The sequence below is a fragment of the Heteronotia binoei genome, chromosome 6, assembly GCF_032191835.1.
Source record: "Heteronotia binoei isolate CCM8104 ecotype False Entrance Well chromosome 6, APGP_CSIRO_Hbin_v1, whole genome shotgun sequence".
NCBI classification, from domain to species: Eukaryota; Metazoa; Chordata; class Lepidosauria; order Squamata; family Gekkonidae; genus Heteronotia; species Heteronotia binoei.
Window position 1 is genome coordinate 40,247,169 of NC_083228.1, and position 16,456 is coordinate 40,263,624.

The 16,456-nt window shown below is 48.3% G+C and overlaps 1 protein-coding gene across 1 annotated transcript; it reads right to left on the minus strand.

Annotated features, from left to right (window-relative positions):
* Positions 1–6,419: 6,419 nt before the first annotated feature.
* LOC132573318 (cytochrome P450 26C1) lies at positions 6,420–16,185 on the minus strand. Its single transcript, XM_060240825.1, has 6 exons — positions 16,003–16,185; positions 15,004–15,228; positions 13,298–13,573; positions 12,594–12,749; positions 8,851–9,312; positions 6,420–6,820 (listed from the first exon to the last, which is right to left on the minus strand). The coding sequence occupies exons 1-6, from the start codon at positions 16,045–16,047 to the stop codon at positions 6,422–6,424; spliced, it is 1,563 nt and encodes a 520-aa protein (XP_060096808.1). The 5' UTR covers positions 16,048–16,185; the 3' UTR covers positions 6,420–6,421.
* Between the last annotated feature and the right edge of the window lie 271 nt (positions 16,186–16,456).

Consider the following 16,456-nt stretch of genomic DNA (forward strand, 5'->3'; position numbering starts at 1 on the left):
TAAATAAAAGGATCACTACAAGCCAACTTCAAATTCGAATTTCCTTCAATAATAAGGGTGCTTTCACACACATTAAATAATGCACTTTCAATACACCTTGAAACTGGATTTTACTGTTACTTGCAAATGGTCACCGAAGGGCATTGAAACTGTGTGAAAGTGCCCAATTTAGATTAGGGATGCTTTTTAACAGTGTACAGCGCTGTGGTGTTCTGTAAGGAGATACACCCATTGGCTCTTAGGCTGTAATGAAGATGCCCTGATTTTTGTGAAGGCACTTTTACATTTGAAAGGCAGACTTCTTTACTAGCCTTTCAGTCAAAGGATCAAGGTTAGAGTGGAAACTGGAAGAAAATTCTGGGGAGCTCAGATGTTAAAATGACCCTTCTCTCCCAAACCCCTTAACGCAGGAGCCTGAGTGGTTAGGTATGGTGGTCACAGATTTTTTTTAACTGCTTATTTTATGGTATAGTATTTTGTTGATTTTTATGTGTTATGCTTCGATGTTGTGTTTTTACTGGTTGCTAGCAGCCCTGAGCCTGCTACAGGGAGATGGGATATAAATCTAATAGAATAAAATAAAAATAATTTCCCTCCCTCATCCATTCCTAATTCAAGTCTGGAGTATAAAAACAAGATAGGCTGGAGGTTAAACCCATATCAAAAGATGTGAGGCTGGGGAACAAAGGCTGATGACCCAATCGAAACCCAACAGGCCTCACCATTTTCATTTCTTTCTTTTCCTTTTTCTTCCAATTCAGAAGCCTTTTATTAATCTCACAATAGGACCCGCAGCATTTGGACAGATCATTTAGAGAGTGGTGCTAATTAAAGTTAGTCATTGACTCCTGGATCTTCCCACCTACTGTTTCCCTCCCCTCTCATTTTATCACAAAGATCCACCTTCAAGACAAGGTCAGGAGGGCAGAGACTTCTGGGTCACTAGAAGGTCAACCTGCCACCAGCATTTAACACAGCCCTTGCTGGCCAACCTTCTCTGAGGTTCACTGCTGGGAAGGATGCAGAAGGGAGACAAATTCAGACTCCTCCCCAGGTTGGGTTGCCGCGTGCATTTGTTGCTATTGTTTAGTGGTTGTGCTTATGTGCCCTTAATAGTTGCACTCTACAAGTCCAAAGGCAGGAACTTTTCTCATTGCTGCATTTGCAAGAGGTGGGCATTTCTCCTCTTAATTTTCTCCAGTCAGGCAGAGGTTCATTCAAAAATTTCCACAACCTCCAATACTGATTTGTTTTTTTGTGTTTCTATCCTACCCTGCCCTACAAGGAGCAAAAGAGCACAGACTCCCAGCACACCATCAGATGAAGTCTCCTGAGAACATGACACTTGAAGAAAGTTTATAGAATTTTATCTGGTACCCATTTTGTTAGATTATACACTCTCCAAAGCAGTTAATCCTTTTGCTGACACTACTTTTTATGACTAGATGTTAGAATGAAAATCTTGGGGTCTTCTGATATTTCAACAGTAGGATGTACTACTGACCTATCTGAGATTGGAGGCAATATTTTTCTCCTCCAAATGCCCATAAAAAGATAAGCCTATGCAGGGCAGCCCAGTGGGGCACCTGCTACTAATTCCCCTTGTGCTCGCCAAGCTTGTCAGAAAGTGGGTGGGGACAATGAAGTTGGCCTCTCTTGCTGAAGTTTTCCATCTTTAAGCTGTTTAGACTGAGTAGATCTTACAGGCCCAGCACTCTAGCTTTGGGATTGTTACCCTTTAATCGACAGCACTATCTGCTTTTAATCTATATTGCTCTTAACTGTTTAAATTATTGAATTATTCAATTGTTGTTTTACTGTTTGTATTCTCTTGTTGTGATCCAGCCTTGCGGTGAAACAAATAAAATTGTAAGGCAGGGCTTTTCATTGGCTGCCCTCATTCAAACAGAAGGGGTTTCTGCAGTTGCAACAGCAGCCACAGTCAAGAGAGTACCAGGGTGCCTGGTAAGAATCAGTCCAGCTTTCCTTCCTCAGGGTGTGGCTCCATTCCAGGTCTGACTTCTTGTTGCTATGAGCTTCTTTTGCAATACAGAGAGGGGGCTTTGGTCTAGTCTTACAGTCGAGGGAGGCAGGCTATTCCAAGAGGGAAGATGCGTTCAGGAATAGAAGCACATTCCTTTTTCAGGCTCTCTCTTCTCCCCTCCCAGGAGCTGGACTATTTTTCCAACCAAAGTACAGTTAATACTAACCCTGAAAACACAATGGCCAGACTCTGGATGTGGCAGCTGTATGCAATTCTTTTGTAAAAGGAGGAAGGAAGTTTTCCTTTTGGTTCCTCCTCCTGCTACAGCTATTAGGGATTTGGCCCCACCTCATATAGCAGCCATTTTGGGATGGCACTTGCTGCCTCCTTTCAAAATTCCAAAGGTACCCACAGGCCCAAAAAGGCCAGGGACTCCTGATCCTCAGGTTTTGTTAGTCCTGACAAACTCCATGTATTTCAGTTCTTTATAAGCTATCAGATAGGGCATCAAAATGGCTCCAGTACTGGCAATTTGTTGTGGTTGCAATAATGGATACTATTTAGAGTTCTATGGATATTATTTTATTCCTCATGAGAGTGATCTTTTCAATGTGAAATAAATCCATCAGGCTGAAATAAATCTTCTGGTTAAGGAGATATATAACTTTACGAATTCCTTTTCAGATTATCTTACATTATTTTCCCACAAGTTGACACCCAAGAACTTCTTGTAAACTAATTGGGGAAACCATCCATCCCAGGAGATTTGTTGTTTGGCTGTCTTGTTGTGCCTTTTAGTTCCTCTGTGTTCCTCTTCTACATTTAACCTTTGACCAAAGTGTAGACCACAGCAAAATTTATTTAAAATTGGATTTTCTGGTAAGTCCAAATCAAAGTATCACTGTCTTCAGATTCATTTCTTACTGTTGAATCATTTTCAGCCTTAACATTAGATATGGTTTGTTTAGAAGGTAGTTGCCAGCTAGGAGGCAATCAGTTGTATTCCCTTTATTGCAATACTTAAGTTTTAAACCCATTTCAGCTTCAGTGACAGTAGGATACTTTTTTGTGTAAATCTTACCAGAGTTGTTGTTTTCTGTAGAACACCTGCCATCAAGATAGTGTGTGCACCAGCTCTTATGGTGCAGTCTTAAATACAGTTATAAACTTCCAAGTCCAATGGATGTAGAAGGATGTGATTCTGCTTTAAAATGGTCCCTTTTAGCCACGTGTGGGAAACAGAAGGTTTTCTGAATCCCATACTCCAAGTCAGTTATCAGTTTGGTGCAGTGGTTAAGTGTGTGGACTCTTATCTGGGAGAACTGGGTTTGATTCCCCTCCACTTACAGCTGCTGGAATGGCCTTGAGTCAGCCATAGCTCTCACAGAGTTGTCCTTGAAAGGGAGTTCTCTCAGCCTCACCCACCTCACAGGGTGGTCTGTTGTGGGAGAGGAAGGTAAAGGAGATTGTGAGCCACTCTGAGATTCAGAGCGAAGGATGGGATATAAATCCAATATCATCATCATCTTCAATTCTGGCAGACATCAATAATAAAGACTAAGCACAACAATGCCTTACCAACATTTATTTCTGATAGACCCTTTTCCCCACAAAGGGATTTTACCTGTAACTAAATTTGCTACAGAAGTTACCCTGAATGCAGATTGCTAATCCTTTTACCACTAGCAGCATGGTGGTTGGGACAGTACAGTTTAAACATACAACACTACCATACAACATCTGATGGACCTCCTGGTATAGACATTCTAAGGAAGAAGAAGAAGAGGCAGAGAGTGAAGTGCGAGGGCCCCTCCGAAGTGCTGCAGCTGAAAGCTGATGTTCACTGAGGTGATAAACCCTGTGAGCTGTACCACTGACATTAGAACTAAGGTCATAGTGACTGAAGGCTCCTCATTCCAAGATCTACTGCACATAGAAATTTAGTACATTAGAGAACAGACTGGCTTTCTCCCTAAATGTTCTATGCACAGGGATGGATGGGGTAGGAGGGCATGGGTATGGCAGAACATTCAAGCATGTGAGCCCCCATTTGCAAGCCAAATAAGTATAAGACACTAACTTATCACCTCTGTGAGAATTAGGCTTGAGACAAGACTGTTTTTCTTGCTGTCATGGAAATCCTAGAATTAATGCAACAGTTCTGAACCAGGTACACATTTCGATTTTTTTTTAAAAAAATCATCATCAATTTCTGAGCCACAATTCACAGTCTGATTCTCTTCCTCTACATGGCACAATACTCCTGGCACCTTAGACAAGTCATAGTCACTTGAATTAGACATCTGGCAGGACCACTGAACCAAATCCAGTCCTTAGATCCAAAGCAAGATCATACCTACTCAGACACTGCTAACAGAATAGACCCCATGATTCTTATTATATGTTTCCACATATAGCATTCCTCTTACACAAGATCATTCGTTTCTGCTTGCAGAGCAGGCCTCGACATACCCTAAACATACCTTCTCCCAGTGGTGTTTTGCTCAGCAACAGGCAGGGGTCATGATGAGAGGCCTTGGCCCAACTTCTTTCATAGACTCCAGAGATACCCCCTTTGGTCTAATTGACTTTGTGGATGGCATTCCTCCCCAAAGGCATCTGCTCACCAATTAAAGCAATCTACAGTCCACATGTGTAATTATGTGGAACTGATTTAAACATAAACAGAGTTTTGTGGTAAGCTCAGTTTCAGAGGGCAGCCATGTTAGCCTACAGTAGAACAGTTAGATTGGAGTCCAGTTGCACCATAGAAACCAGCAAGAGTTTCAGGGTATAAGCTTTTAAGAGTGATCACACACACTAAATAATGCACTTTCAATCCACTTTCAAGGCACTGTCCAACAAGATTTTATTATATGAGTTGGGAAAATCCTTTTGTAAAGTGCATTGAAAGTGCATTATTTAGTGTGTGTGATCACAGACAAATTCCTTTTGTCCATGAAAGCTTAGATTGGATTTTCTTTACATGCATTTGTCCTCAGGGTGCCACAAGGCTTATTTGTGCCAAACAGGCTAACTACTCATCTGAAATTTAATCAAATACATCTATTGTTATGGAATTGTTCTATGGAGAGAGCTGCTAGTGAATTCAGCAAGGCAGCCTTATTCTTTCGGTTAATATTTTTGTGGGTGACTAGAGAGCAGATTGGGCGCAAGACTGACTGAATACAGTCTTAAGGGTTGGCTCGTGCCTGTGCATTCATCACTTGATGGCAGAAGTATCAAGCAATGAGTTGCCTATGTTAATCAGTCACTATTCAAAATTATGTACAACCTCATATCTCCTTGAGATCTATGTTTGCCAATGGAATTGACTCACATATTCAGCAATAAGAGAGAAGCATACATGATGTGTAAACCAGATATAAGAATCTTCCCCACATGATTGCTCTCCCTCACAGTTTCTCAGAATCAGATAACTTACATATCTACATTTTGTGATGTGGGATTTGGCTAGGGATCCTGGAGGGTCCCCCCACCCCAGTCTTCTGGGCATGGAGCAGGGGTCACTGGGGTTGTATGGGGGGGCGGGGGGAGGTATTTGTGAATTCCCTGCATTGTGCTGAGGGTTGAACTAGATTACCCTGGAGGTCCTTTCCAACTCTATGATTCTATGAAATTTAAGGTCAACCCAAACCAGTGCAACCCAGCAGATGAGTTAGCTACCATGCAAAATTCACTTTCTCCCTTTTTAATACAACTCCTCAGTTATGCTGATTACCTTTTAAGAAGTGTTACATGACATACACAAGAACTAGATCTTAAGAAGTAGAAATCAAAGCCTTCCTTTCATTTGCTGTCCCTTTGAAGCTTACACTCTGTTCTGGGTTCACAGAGATCTTTACTATGAAGCATACCCTCAGACCATGGAAATCATGGATTGGTATGCCAGTATATCCTTACATTTTCATCCATGATGGTGACTAGAGAGCAGACTGGGTGCAAGACTGACTGAATACAGTCTTAAGGGCCAGCTCTTGCCTGCGCATTCATCATTTGATGGCAAGCAGTATCCAGCAATGAGATAGTGTACCCATTCTATAGACAGCTGGCTCATTTCTGTTCCTTCGTAAAAACCAGCAGCAGTAGGATTCCTTTTGAAACATCTAACCATGAAGTAGAACTTCCCTTAGCCCGGTTACAAGGTAGTATGACACATGCATTAAATTAACACAAAGTGCAACTGATTATTACAGCAGGGGTTCTCACCGTGGAGTCACGTCTCTAAATGTGCATGGATTTTAATAGGCCGTTAAGGACCAAGGACAGGGACCTAGGCCTTTTCTCCTCCCACACTCAACAGACAGAAAGGAGGGCCTTATGCCTGCAGGGATCTAGTATGGTCCCAAATGTTTGCTCTGCAATGGTCCTATATTGAAGATTATAGACACACACAGTTGAGATTACAAATGGTGTTCAAGTGTCTGCATTGTTGGGCTCACCACTTTCTCTCCCAGGCTTCAGGGGATGAAAATAGAGCTGCAGACCATCCACGGGGTGCACAATCGGCACCGTTTGCATCTTGGGGAAGTGAGGGGTGGCTAGCTCCCAGCGGGCCGTGCTGACCAGCTCAATGGCAAGCAGCTTGAGGATGACCTGGGCCAGTTCCTTGCCAATGCAGTTCCGGACTCCCCCGCCAAAGGGGATATAGTGGAAGCGGACAGAGCCAGCTGCTTTGTGTTCCTCACCCTCTTCCTGGGGTACCCAAAAGCGCTCAGGATCAAATGTATCTGGGGAACTTTGATAGATGCTGGCAGTCTCGTGTGTGTCCCGGATACTGTACATAACACTCCATCCTTTGGGGATCTGGTAGCCCTACAGGAAGGAAAGAAAAGGAAATCAGCATTGGAGACGGTGGGAGGGGGACCTGCTGAGAACACTCACCACCATTTGAGCTGCCAAGTCCTTATATTTGAGCTGCAACTCTCAAGCCCCACAGATGTTAGTAGGTGGCTGATATTTCAGAGATTTATGGATCAGAGTTGAAGGACTCTTACCCTGAAAGTTAAGTTGTTTAATGTAGTGGTCCAAGTAAGGAGGAGTAGAGGATAGATAATAGATTTTGGAAGAACAGTTTTAAAAGTAAGGAAACTGCGGCAAAGTTCCTTCAGGCAGCCCTTCTTATATGTAGTACTATAGTAAACTAAGCTATTTTATAATTATTTAATTCATAACTTTTAAAGATTGGAACTGAAAGATGGAATATGTTTTTTTTTACATATGTATGCTTTATTTCAGCATTTTCTTTTATCCTATACTTTTCTACACTAACAGTTTTATAATGCCAATAAAGGAAATTGCTATGCATAAGTAAGGATGCTGGCACTATCATTCACATCATTTGATACAGCACCTGCTCCAACTCTCCTGTGTGTGTGTGTGTGTGTGTGTGAGAGAGAGAGAGAGAGAGAGAGAGAGAGAGAGAGAGAGAGAGAGAGAGAGAGAGAGAGAGAGAGAGAGAAACACTATGAAAGTTCTACAGAGCCACTGTCCAAGAAGCAAGCTCTTATAAAAATGTATCCGTTCATTGTAACCATCTTTTTCTATCCTGCTGACTTCCTAATAAAATATGCTCTGATACAGAAAACTAAGTGACCTATCTACAACTAAGTGCTTTATAATTCCCCATCAATTGGACCATAACCTTTGTCCTGCCACAACAGTTAATATAAGTTAAATAGTTGGTCAGAGGTCTTTAATTTTTCCAGACCGGAGACTTTCCTTTGGCTCCAGCATGCACTCCAAGACATAGCAGAAAGTCACATGACATCACTACCATGTGACACGAAGAGGAGGAGTCAATGTGTTTGAACTTGCCTGTGCTAATTAGTCATCCTCTTCACCACTGAATTATCTAATCTTGCTGTGCATGGGCAAACAGAGGTACAATGGATGGCACTCTTGCTCTCTACACATGTTCTAGCAGCAAATAGCTGCCCCAGAAAGGCGGGTGGGGTGCTGCACTGCACCCAAAAGTCCTGACCCAAGGGTTGAAGACCTTGTCTGGCTGTAACCCTGCTCTAATTAGCAATAGGTCTGAGCAGAGACACTTTGGTGACTAGATAATGTATTAAAACTGAACCCTACCAATGTGAGAGTCAATGCCGGGTAGTGCTTAGACTAGGATATGGGAGACTCAAGTTTGATTCCCACTTGGACACAGAAGCTTGCTGGGTAACCTTGGACCAGTCACACTCTCAGGCCTACCTACCTCACAGGGTTGTTGTGAGGAACTCTGGAGTCCCTTCCTTACTCAATGGCTTATTGACATTTGACAGGGCTTTTTCTGAGCACCTTTCTGTTCACAAAGCTATGCTAAACAGTTATGTGCAACTGAGAGGGCCCCCATTCACTACCATGCCTCCCTTGTTCCACTCCCATGGATTGCACTCAGTTGCCCACTGCCCCTCACAAGGGTGTGCCCACTGGGTCTTTTGCGTGCCCCCAATGGCAACTAGGATCCCTCACTGTCATAACTCACTCCCCCCCACCACCAAAACTCTGAAGCAAGAGAAACTCATGGGCCACAGTACCTCTGGGAACTCCCTTCCCATCAGCCGCAGCAGCAAAAGTGCTTCTGATACCCCTACAGAATGGTGAGGATGGGTCTTGTGCAATCTAGCCCAAGCCCACCCTACACTTTCCACACACAGGGCCAGCCCTGCAATTGCCTAGGCCGCCAGCCTTCTGGGGGCACCAAATTGGGCACCCTCCATGTGACTTGGTGACGTTATCAGTGTGTGTGGGGGGGGCAGAAGTTAGCCTTGCTTAGGGTGCCAGTCTACGGCTGGCCCTGTCTGCGCAGATCTACAAAAGGAATCTTTGCCAAAAGACCTGTAACTCACATCCAACTCAAAAGTCTGCAGGGCTGTCCTGTAGCCTCCAGACACCGGGGGCAGCAAACGGAGCACTTCCTTGATAACACAGTCCAGGTAGCGCAAGCGGCACATCTTCTCCAGGGTCAGGGAAGACTGGCAATCGCACTCAGGTCTCATGTGAGGCAAGGGAGAAGCTCTCCCCTCCCCTCTTGGGTCTGTCCCTGCTTTCCATCCCAGCCTGGGTGGAAGAGGTGCCTCAGAGTCCTTGTGTTGAACCTCTTGTTCACTGACTGTCTTTCGGCAGGCCTGTTGGCTTGTTGGAGATCGTCCCGTGATGAAGCAACAGCACTGCCTGGGGAGGTCATGGGATGCCAGCTCTTGCTGGATCTTTTTGATAGCCCAGGGGTGTTTAAGGAGAAGGAGAATCAGAGAAGTGCTGGCACTGGCCGTCGTGAAGAAAGCCGCAAATATCAGCTCGATTGCAGACTCCTGCAAGGCAAGGCACCAAGAGACATCTGTGAAAGTGCTTTTTTTCATGCAATGTGCTTATTCATATTTAATGACTCCAGTCCCATACTGTTTTCCTTCATTGCTCAAAGCAACAGAACTCATTTGTGTTTTCAATTCAAGATCCTTTTTAATTTTTTTTTTAATTTTTGTATTTATATATGCATTTGCACTACGGCTGGCCCTAGATTGTCTAGGATCCTAGACAAGGCACACAACTTCTGGCACACACAGCCCCCACGCTGATATCATCACCAAGTCACATGGGGGCACCCAATTCGGCACCCCCGGAAGGCTGGTGCCCTAGGTAATCACCTAGTTTGCCTAATGGCAGGGTCAGCCCTGAGTGTGTGTTTGTGTGCACCTGGAAGTCATTGTGACCTCTGCGGGACTGGAGGATATTCAGAGATGTGGCTGAATAAAGCCTGCCCCTGCCTCCTGACTGCTGGTATTCCACGAAGGTCTCCCATCCAAGTACTTGCCAGAGTCAGCTCTGCTCAGCTTCCAAGGCCTGATAAGATCAGGCTTGCTTGGGCATGTCAGAGCCAACTCAAGATCCTGGATAGAACTTCAGATTGCAATGTAACATCATGAGAATTTGGGGAGGATGCACCAAAGACTGCAGATGAGGATCAATGTACAATGGGAAATTCAAGGGAGAACATAGCTGAGGTTTGAGTTTGAGACCAGAGCTGTGACTCAACATAATATAGCTGCTGTTGGATTACTACTGCAGCTGTAAATTCTTCACTGCAGCATGAACTGACCTAGTTGAGCCACTTGGCTACAGTTCTGCCTTATCCAGAAAAAATAAATGTTCCAAAAGGGAAAGACACTTGTTAGTTGCAAGAAATCCAAAGAATTTATTAATCCATTTCCAGGCAGGCTTCTGTTATTCTTAGCCAGAGAATATCATTGGAACTCTGATACCAGACAGGTTGACTCTCTAGGAAAAACCAGTGCCTCCCTTATTTATTTATTCCGTATAAGTAAAGAAATGTTCTGAGTTAGCCATGTGGTTTTTCAGCAACCCCCTCAAGTACTTCAGTGAAATTTCCAGTTGGACATGTACAGAATCATCACCAGGAAAGAAAAAAGGGCAGCTGTCCAGCAGAAGGTAGTTGAAGCTTAGAAAGCAAAGCAAAATGGGTGTAGACACATACAATCGCAATACCCACAGAAAATTGAAAATCTTACTGGCTTTGGCTCTGAAACTCTTATAATGCTCTAAAGATTGGCTTATTTAATTCCTTTCCCAATGGCATTCAGAGTTGTCCTTGGCTTTGTTGAGATATGCACAGACTCCTTTAGAGAAGTCACAACACATTGCTGATCCACAGGCCTCATATACATATTTCATTATCTGAACTCCTTTTCCTTCTTCCTGGCTTATGTCATATGAAGACTTGCAAGCTGTAACCCTCTTAAAATCCCACTCATGGTTCTGGTTAATATTGGGATTCTGGAAGCTTTTATTCTTGACCATTCAATTGGATTTCAATTGGAGTATTGTATAATCCAAGTGAATGCCAATCAAACAACCTTTTTTCCCCTGGCTTTCATACAGCATTATCACTCTGATGTGGTTTTGTGGTTGGGTCTGGCAAAAGAGGCATCCTATTATTGCAAGTTAACAGGGGAAGGAACATGGATTGTTAACAGGGGACGTTAACATGGATTGCAGCCAAAGTTGCTTCCCTAACTGTGCTTAGACCTGACCTACCTGAAATGGACTGCGTGTCCAATTGCATATTTAAAAGAAAATAGATTTTCTTCAAGGCTATTTGCTGCTGTTGTGCCGTATTCATTTCAAAAAGAGAATCCAAGGCAATAAAACCGGCATGATTTCTGTTCAACACATTTAGAAGTGTGGTGGGAAATGGAACAGAATAAACAATCCCACTCTGAACTACTGGCAACAAATATCCGAACTCCTAGCCCTGGATTCAACTCAAGACATAAGCAGGAGGTCAGTCAATTTATAGCTGAACATCAAATCTATTGCCTGGAAGTTTGCCACAGACACACAATCTTCTTCTCCACTGATTAAACTAAAAGGAATACCATTCTAGTCTTCAACATGTCTCACTGGGGCCATGGCTCTGAGGCAGAGCATCTGCCTTGCATACAGAAGGTCACAGGTTCAATACCCAGCACTGCCAGCTAAAAGGCTCAAATAGCAGGTGATAGGTAAGACCCTGGAGAGCAACCAGTTGGAGCATTATTGTTATTTCTATAGTATAGTAGATAATGTTGACCTTGGACAGACTGACTACAAATCAGCTTCATGGCTGCACACACTCCAAGATGCCTGTATAATTAACTGAAGTAGATTATTGATGATACTGCTGATTGACAGAATTTAGTAGACAGTATTGACTTTGATGGGCCAATGGTCTTGATTCAGTATAAAGCAGCTTCATGTTTTAATGACAATTTGGATCTATCTAAGAGAAGCCTCAAGGCACAAAGTGTTAAAGCTGCAGTCCAAGCTCTCTGCTCACAACCTGAGTTCTATCTGGGGGAAGCTAGGTTCAGGTAGCCGGCTCATGGTTGACTCAGCCTTCCATCCTTCTGAGCTCAATAAAATGAGTACCCAGCTTGCTGGGGGGGAAGTGTAGATGACGGGGGAGGCAATGGCAAACCGCCCCACAAAAAGTCTGCCGTGAAAACGTCATGATGCGATGTTGGATATGACTGGTGCTTGCACAGAGGACTACCTTTACCTTTAAGAGAAGCCTTATACTACTGGCAATGCAGTGAACAACATTATTTTTCCTCCTGATTCTTGCTCTCAGCATCCACGAGATTCCTTGTCACAACTTTCCTACTCTGATTCTTGAGGATTCTTGACCTCCCAGAGGCCGAGTTATGATTTAAATATGATACTAGTATATTATCTGTTATCCCAAAATGATCATGATGTTATAATAGAGTTCTAATGTTGCTTGTGTTAAAAGCACAAGGTGAATTCCGGAGATGAACATATGACCCTGCTAAGCTTCAGAGATCTTACGAGATTGGACTTGCCTGGACTGTCCAGCTCAGGGGAGGCACTCCATGACTAGCTGAAATTCAACATGGGGAGACCAAGGACCACCCTTAGGTAGGCTGGAAAGGATCCTGACATACATTCATAGTTCAGAGCATGCAGAGCAGACTGGAAGGAGAATGGGAGAGCTGGAATAGGCTGCAAATCCCTGCACATGGTCAGGGGCACTTTTATGACTTCTACACTACTTATGGTCTGAAGCAAGGGTTACCTTCAGCTCCTGCATGGTCAGTTCTTTGCCGTGCTCCTTGGTGCTGTCTATGATGAAATCCAGAGCATCACTATCAGCCTTTGCGTCCTTCCGCTGCAGTTTCTCTAGGATGGCCTTTTCCATGTACTGGTGCAACAGGTCCCGGGCCTTAATTCCCTGGCGGAAACAAACAGGGTCATTTGGGGGTAGGTGTAGCGGCAAGAAAGGAAATCCTTTTCATATGGAGTCTTGCATCCAAGGAAGCCCAGGTCAAATCAAGCAAGGCTGTGCTTCACCCTGTCCCGGATAGCCCAGGATTCTCTCATTGCCAGAAACAGGCCAAATGGGCTTTCGGCCAACCCTGCCCTGAGAAGTTTGCATCCAGTGACACCTTTCAGACCAACCAAGTTTTATTGGGGGTGAAAGCTTTTGTGTGCACACACTTCTTCAGGTTGCAAAAGAAGGGTTTAATTTTAAAGGCAAAGCCACAGAAATCGGGAGCGGAGCCGATCCAAGTCAGCGCCGCAGGGGGCCACAACGTCTTCCTTCGCCAGGGAGGCGTTTCTCCTCTTGCAGAGCAGAGGGCGGGGCTGGAAGGCGCGCTTTGCCGGCTACCTGCCGGCTGTTCTTGGGGATCTGGAGGGATCGCTCGGTCTCTGACTGGATCTCTGGCTCAGGCACCCACACTCTAGCCCCCCCCCCCGCCACTCCCGCCCCGCCGGTACCTTCCTGAGGCCGCTGAAGGGGAGGTTGAGGGGCAGCGAGAAGAGGTTCTCCACCAGCTGCTCGAAGGCGCGGGCCAGCTCAGCGAAGCGCTGCTCCTCCAGGCGGAGCCCCAGCAGGACGCGAGCCGCTACGCGGAAGGTCAAGGCCTTGGTGGCCGGGTAGACCGCCACCGCCCCCGCCGCCCGGCACCAGCCGCCCACCTCCCCTCGCACCAGCCGCTGCACGCCCGGCAAGTAGCTCTCCAGCGCCGAGCGGCTGAAGACGCGCGCCAGGAGCTGCAGAGAGACAGAGAGAGAGAGAGAGAGAGAGAGACCGTTGGGGAGCTCCGGAAAAGAAGGGGGCGCCCGGCAGCCCATGGGCAAGTCCCTTCTCCAAAGAGGGAGGGCTGGGGAATCCTTCCCCTAGGCAAATCCTTTCACTCAGGCCCAGGGAAATGCCGGTGGCCACTTTGGGGTCAGTCAGCCGTTTTCCTCCAGGCCACTTTGGCCAGAGATCCTGGAGGTTTTTCCCATCTTCTGGGCACGGAGCGGGGGACGCTGGGGGTTGGGGGAGGGGGGCATTTGTGAATTCCCAGCATTGTGCAGAGGGGGTGGACTAGAGGGCCCTGGAGGTCCCTTTTAACGCTACGATTCTATGAAATCCCCCCAAGCCCCAGCCCACCCCTTTTCCTTAGGACCAAGCAAAAAGAAGAGGGCGGGCCAGCTTCCAGGCAGCAGGCTGCAAACAGGAGGGCGGAGACCAGGCAGGTAACTCACTGCTGGCCTTTATGATTTCCAAGAGTTCTCCCTCGAGGCGTCTGCCCCCGCCGCCTCATCCACCTCCCCGCACAATCCCCAACAGCCTTGCCTCGGAGTCAGCCCCGGGGCGGGGAGAGGATTCGGAGCAGACGCCTTGAGGAGCCTCCTGCCTGCCACCAGCGCAGTCGCCAGCCGAGTCGCCCCCTTCTATGTTCGCGGATGTCACTGGAGTTTAGCGAGGTGTCCCTTGGCTTCGGGTGGCCCGCTCGGTTGGCGATGGCCTGGCTTCCCAGTTCAAGAGGGCTTACTTAGGCCGATCTCCTCAGACCCCGGGAGCCAGGAAGGTGGTCCGTGGACCTGGGCAGGCCTTGGATGCGAGACCTCCAAGGAATCCCAGAGTCACCGTGCAGACGACCCGACGGGGCCCCCTCCCCTTCACTCCTGGAAATATCTTCTCCCTTTTTTCCCTACCTCCCCCCCACCCGTCCTTTGTCTTGGACATCCAGCCTGACGGAGTTCTGGAGCCCTGCAGAGGTTGGCGCTATTTGGCGTCATGTGGGCTGATCCCCACAGAAAGATCCCCTCATCTCTCTAATTCCTAAGACAGACCAGGGTACCACCGAGCAAGTGCAGAGTATCCCCCCCGCCCCGTCCTGCTTAGGAACCGCAGCTCCTGCGCTGCACTTGTGTTAGATCGGAACCCATGACTGCCTCCCGTTTTGGGCTCCGGTCCTGCTCTTTTTGGCTGCGTCGGCTGACTGCGCTGGAGCCAGGTCGCAGGCGCGGCAGTGGTAGAGCCCCAGCTTCCGCAGGACTGTACCACCAGCCCGCTTGAACTGTCAGCCGCGCCTGCTGTGGGGGCTGCCTTTGCCTTCGGGGGCTGGCTGAAGAGGAGGAGCCCTTCTCGCCCTCCCCTCTCCTCCCCGGGTCCCGCGGCTCTCCCCGGCGAGCGGGGCTGCCTTGCCTACCTTGCGGCGCTGGCGGTGGGTGTCGGCGCGGGCGTTGAGGAGGGTGTGGGGGCCCAGAAGGATCTGGGTGCTGAGGGGCCACTGGGCGTCCACCAGGCTGTGCTCGCTCAGCAGGATCCGCCGCACGTGCTCGGCGCCGCTCACGCGGATCACCGGCTTGCCCAGCAGGTGAGTCTTGAACACGGAGCCGTATCTCTGCCGCCGGGAGCTGTGGAAACTGGAGCCCTGCGGAGCGGGGGGGGGGGGGGGGGAAGGGGGGAGAGAGAGGGCTGAAGCCTTGGCCCCTCCCTCCCTCATCTGTCGAATTCATAAGCTAGACCAGGGTACCACTGAGCAAGTGCAGAGTGCCTCCCCCACCCCCTCCACAGCCCCTGCGCTGAAGCCGCAGAAGAGACTCTGCTTCCAAGGCTCAGGGGACCAGAACGAGCAGGTAGAGCACCTGTTTCTCAGCGCGAAGGAACCGCTGGAGAGCTGGGCTTTGATGCAGGGAAGGACCCGGCGGAGATGCTTTTCACTCATTCATTTGCGCCCCGCCTTTCTCCCCAAAGTGGCTTCCACTGTTCTCTTCTCCTCCGTTTTATGCTCACTCCAACCCTGCGAGGTAGGCGGCCAGGCGGAGAGAGCGTGACTAGCCCAAGGTCACTTGACCAGTTACCATGGCAGGAGCGGATTTCGAACCCAGGGCTCCCAGCCTCTAAACCAGCACTCTACACTGGCTTGCTTTACATCTAGAACTTCCCTGAACCCCCGTCGGTCCAGCTACAGAAAGGTGGAAACGGAGGATCCCAGCCCCTGGTCCCGGTGGGAACCAGCCCCATCACCCTCTGGGTGCGACTCCCTCTGGGCTGGGGAAGGGGTGGCCAGAGCTGCGAGAGAAGGAGGCAGAGCCGCAGCTTTCGAATCCAGCGCTGCCTGGACGGAGCTGAACTGGGACTCCCGGAGGCACCTCGAGACCACCAGAGCCCAGCCTCCCGGGGCTTCTCCCCGCTCCCCGCTCACCTGGACCAGCCAGTGCAGCGTCTCGCCGAAGAAGGGCCAGCCCATGGAGCCCTTGGGCAGGGGCAGGGCGCAGGCGCGGTCCCGGCTCCAGCTCCAGCGGAGCGCCCACAGATGCCGCGCCAAGGCCAGCAGGAGCCCCAGCGCCACCGCGGCGGCCAGCCCGGCCTCCAGCCACCACAGCGCCTCCCCCGCCTCCGACGGCGGCACCATCCCGGCGCTCCGGCTCGACGGCCCCTCCAGGCGGCACTCAGCGCCGGCCTCCGGCTGTCTAGGAAAGAGGGCAGCGGTGAGAGAGGACCGCAGCAGCGCAGCCAAGGACCTCGGGGAAGAAGCGCCCTCCAGTTTGGGACCGCATCACATTCGCTGCCTGCGTGATGCCAAGGTCCAAGGCAGCAAGTCCGGCGGAGCGCAGGAAGCCCGGCTCCCCAGTCCACCGCTACGCCTCCCTCTTCCC

Bases quoted from the DNA above. Each gene is read 5' to 3' on its own strand.
- LOC132573318 (XM_060240825.1), bottom strand. From the start codon at position 16,047: ATGGGCTGGCCCTTCTTCGGCGAGACGCTGCACTGGCTGGTCCAG. The intron at 13,574-15,003 runs GTAGGCAAGGCA...GTCTCTCTGCAG, and splicing joins CCCACCGCCAGCGCCGCAAG to CTCCTGGCGCGCGTCTTCAG. The intron at 12,750-13,297 runs GTACCGGCGGGG...TGTTTCCGCCAG, and splicing joins CCTTCAGCGGCCTCAGGAAG to GGAATTAAGGCCCGGGACCT.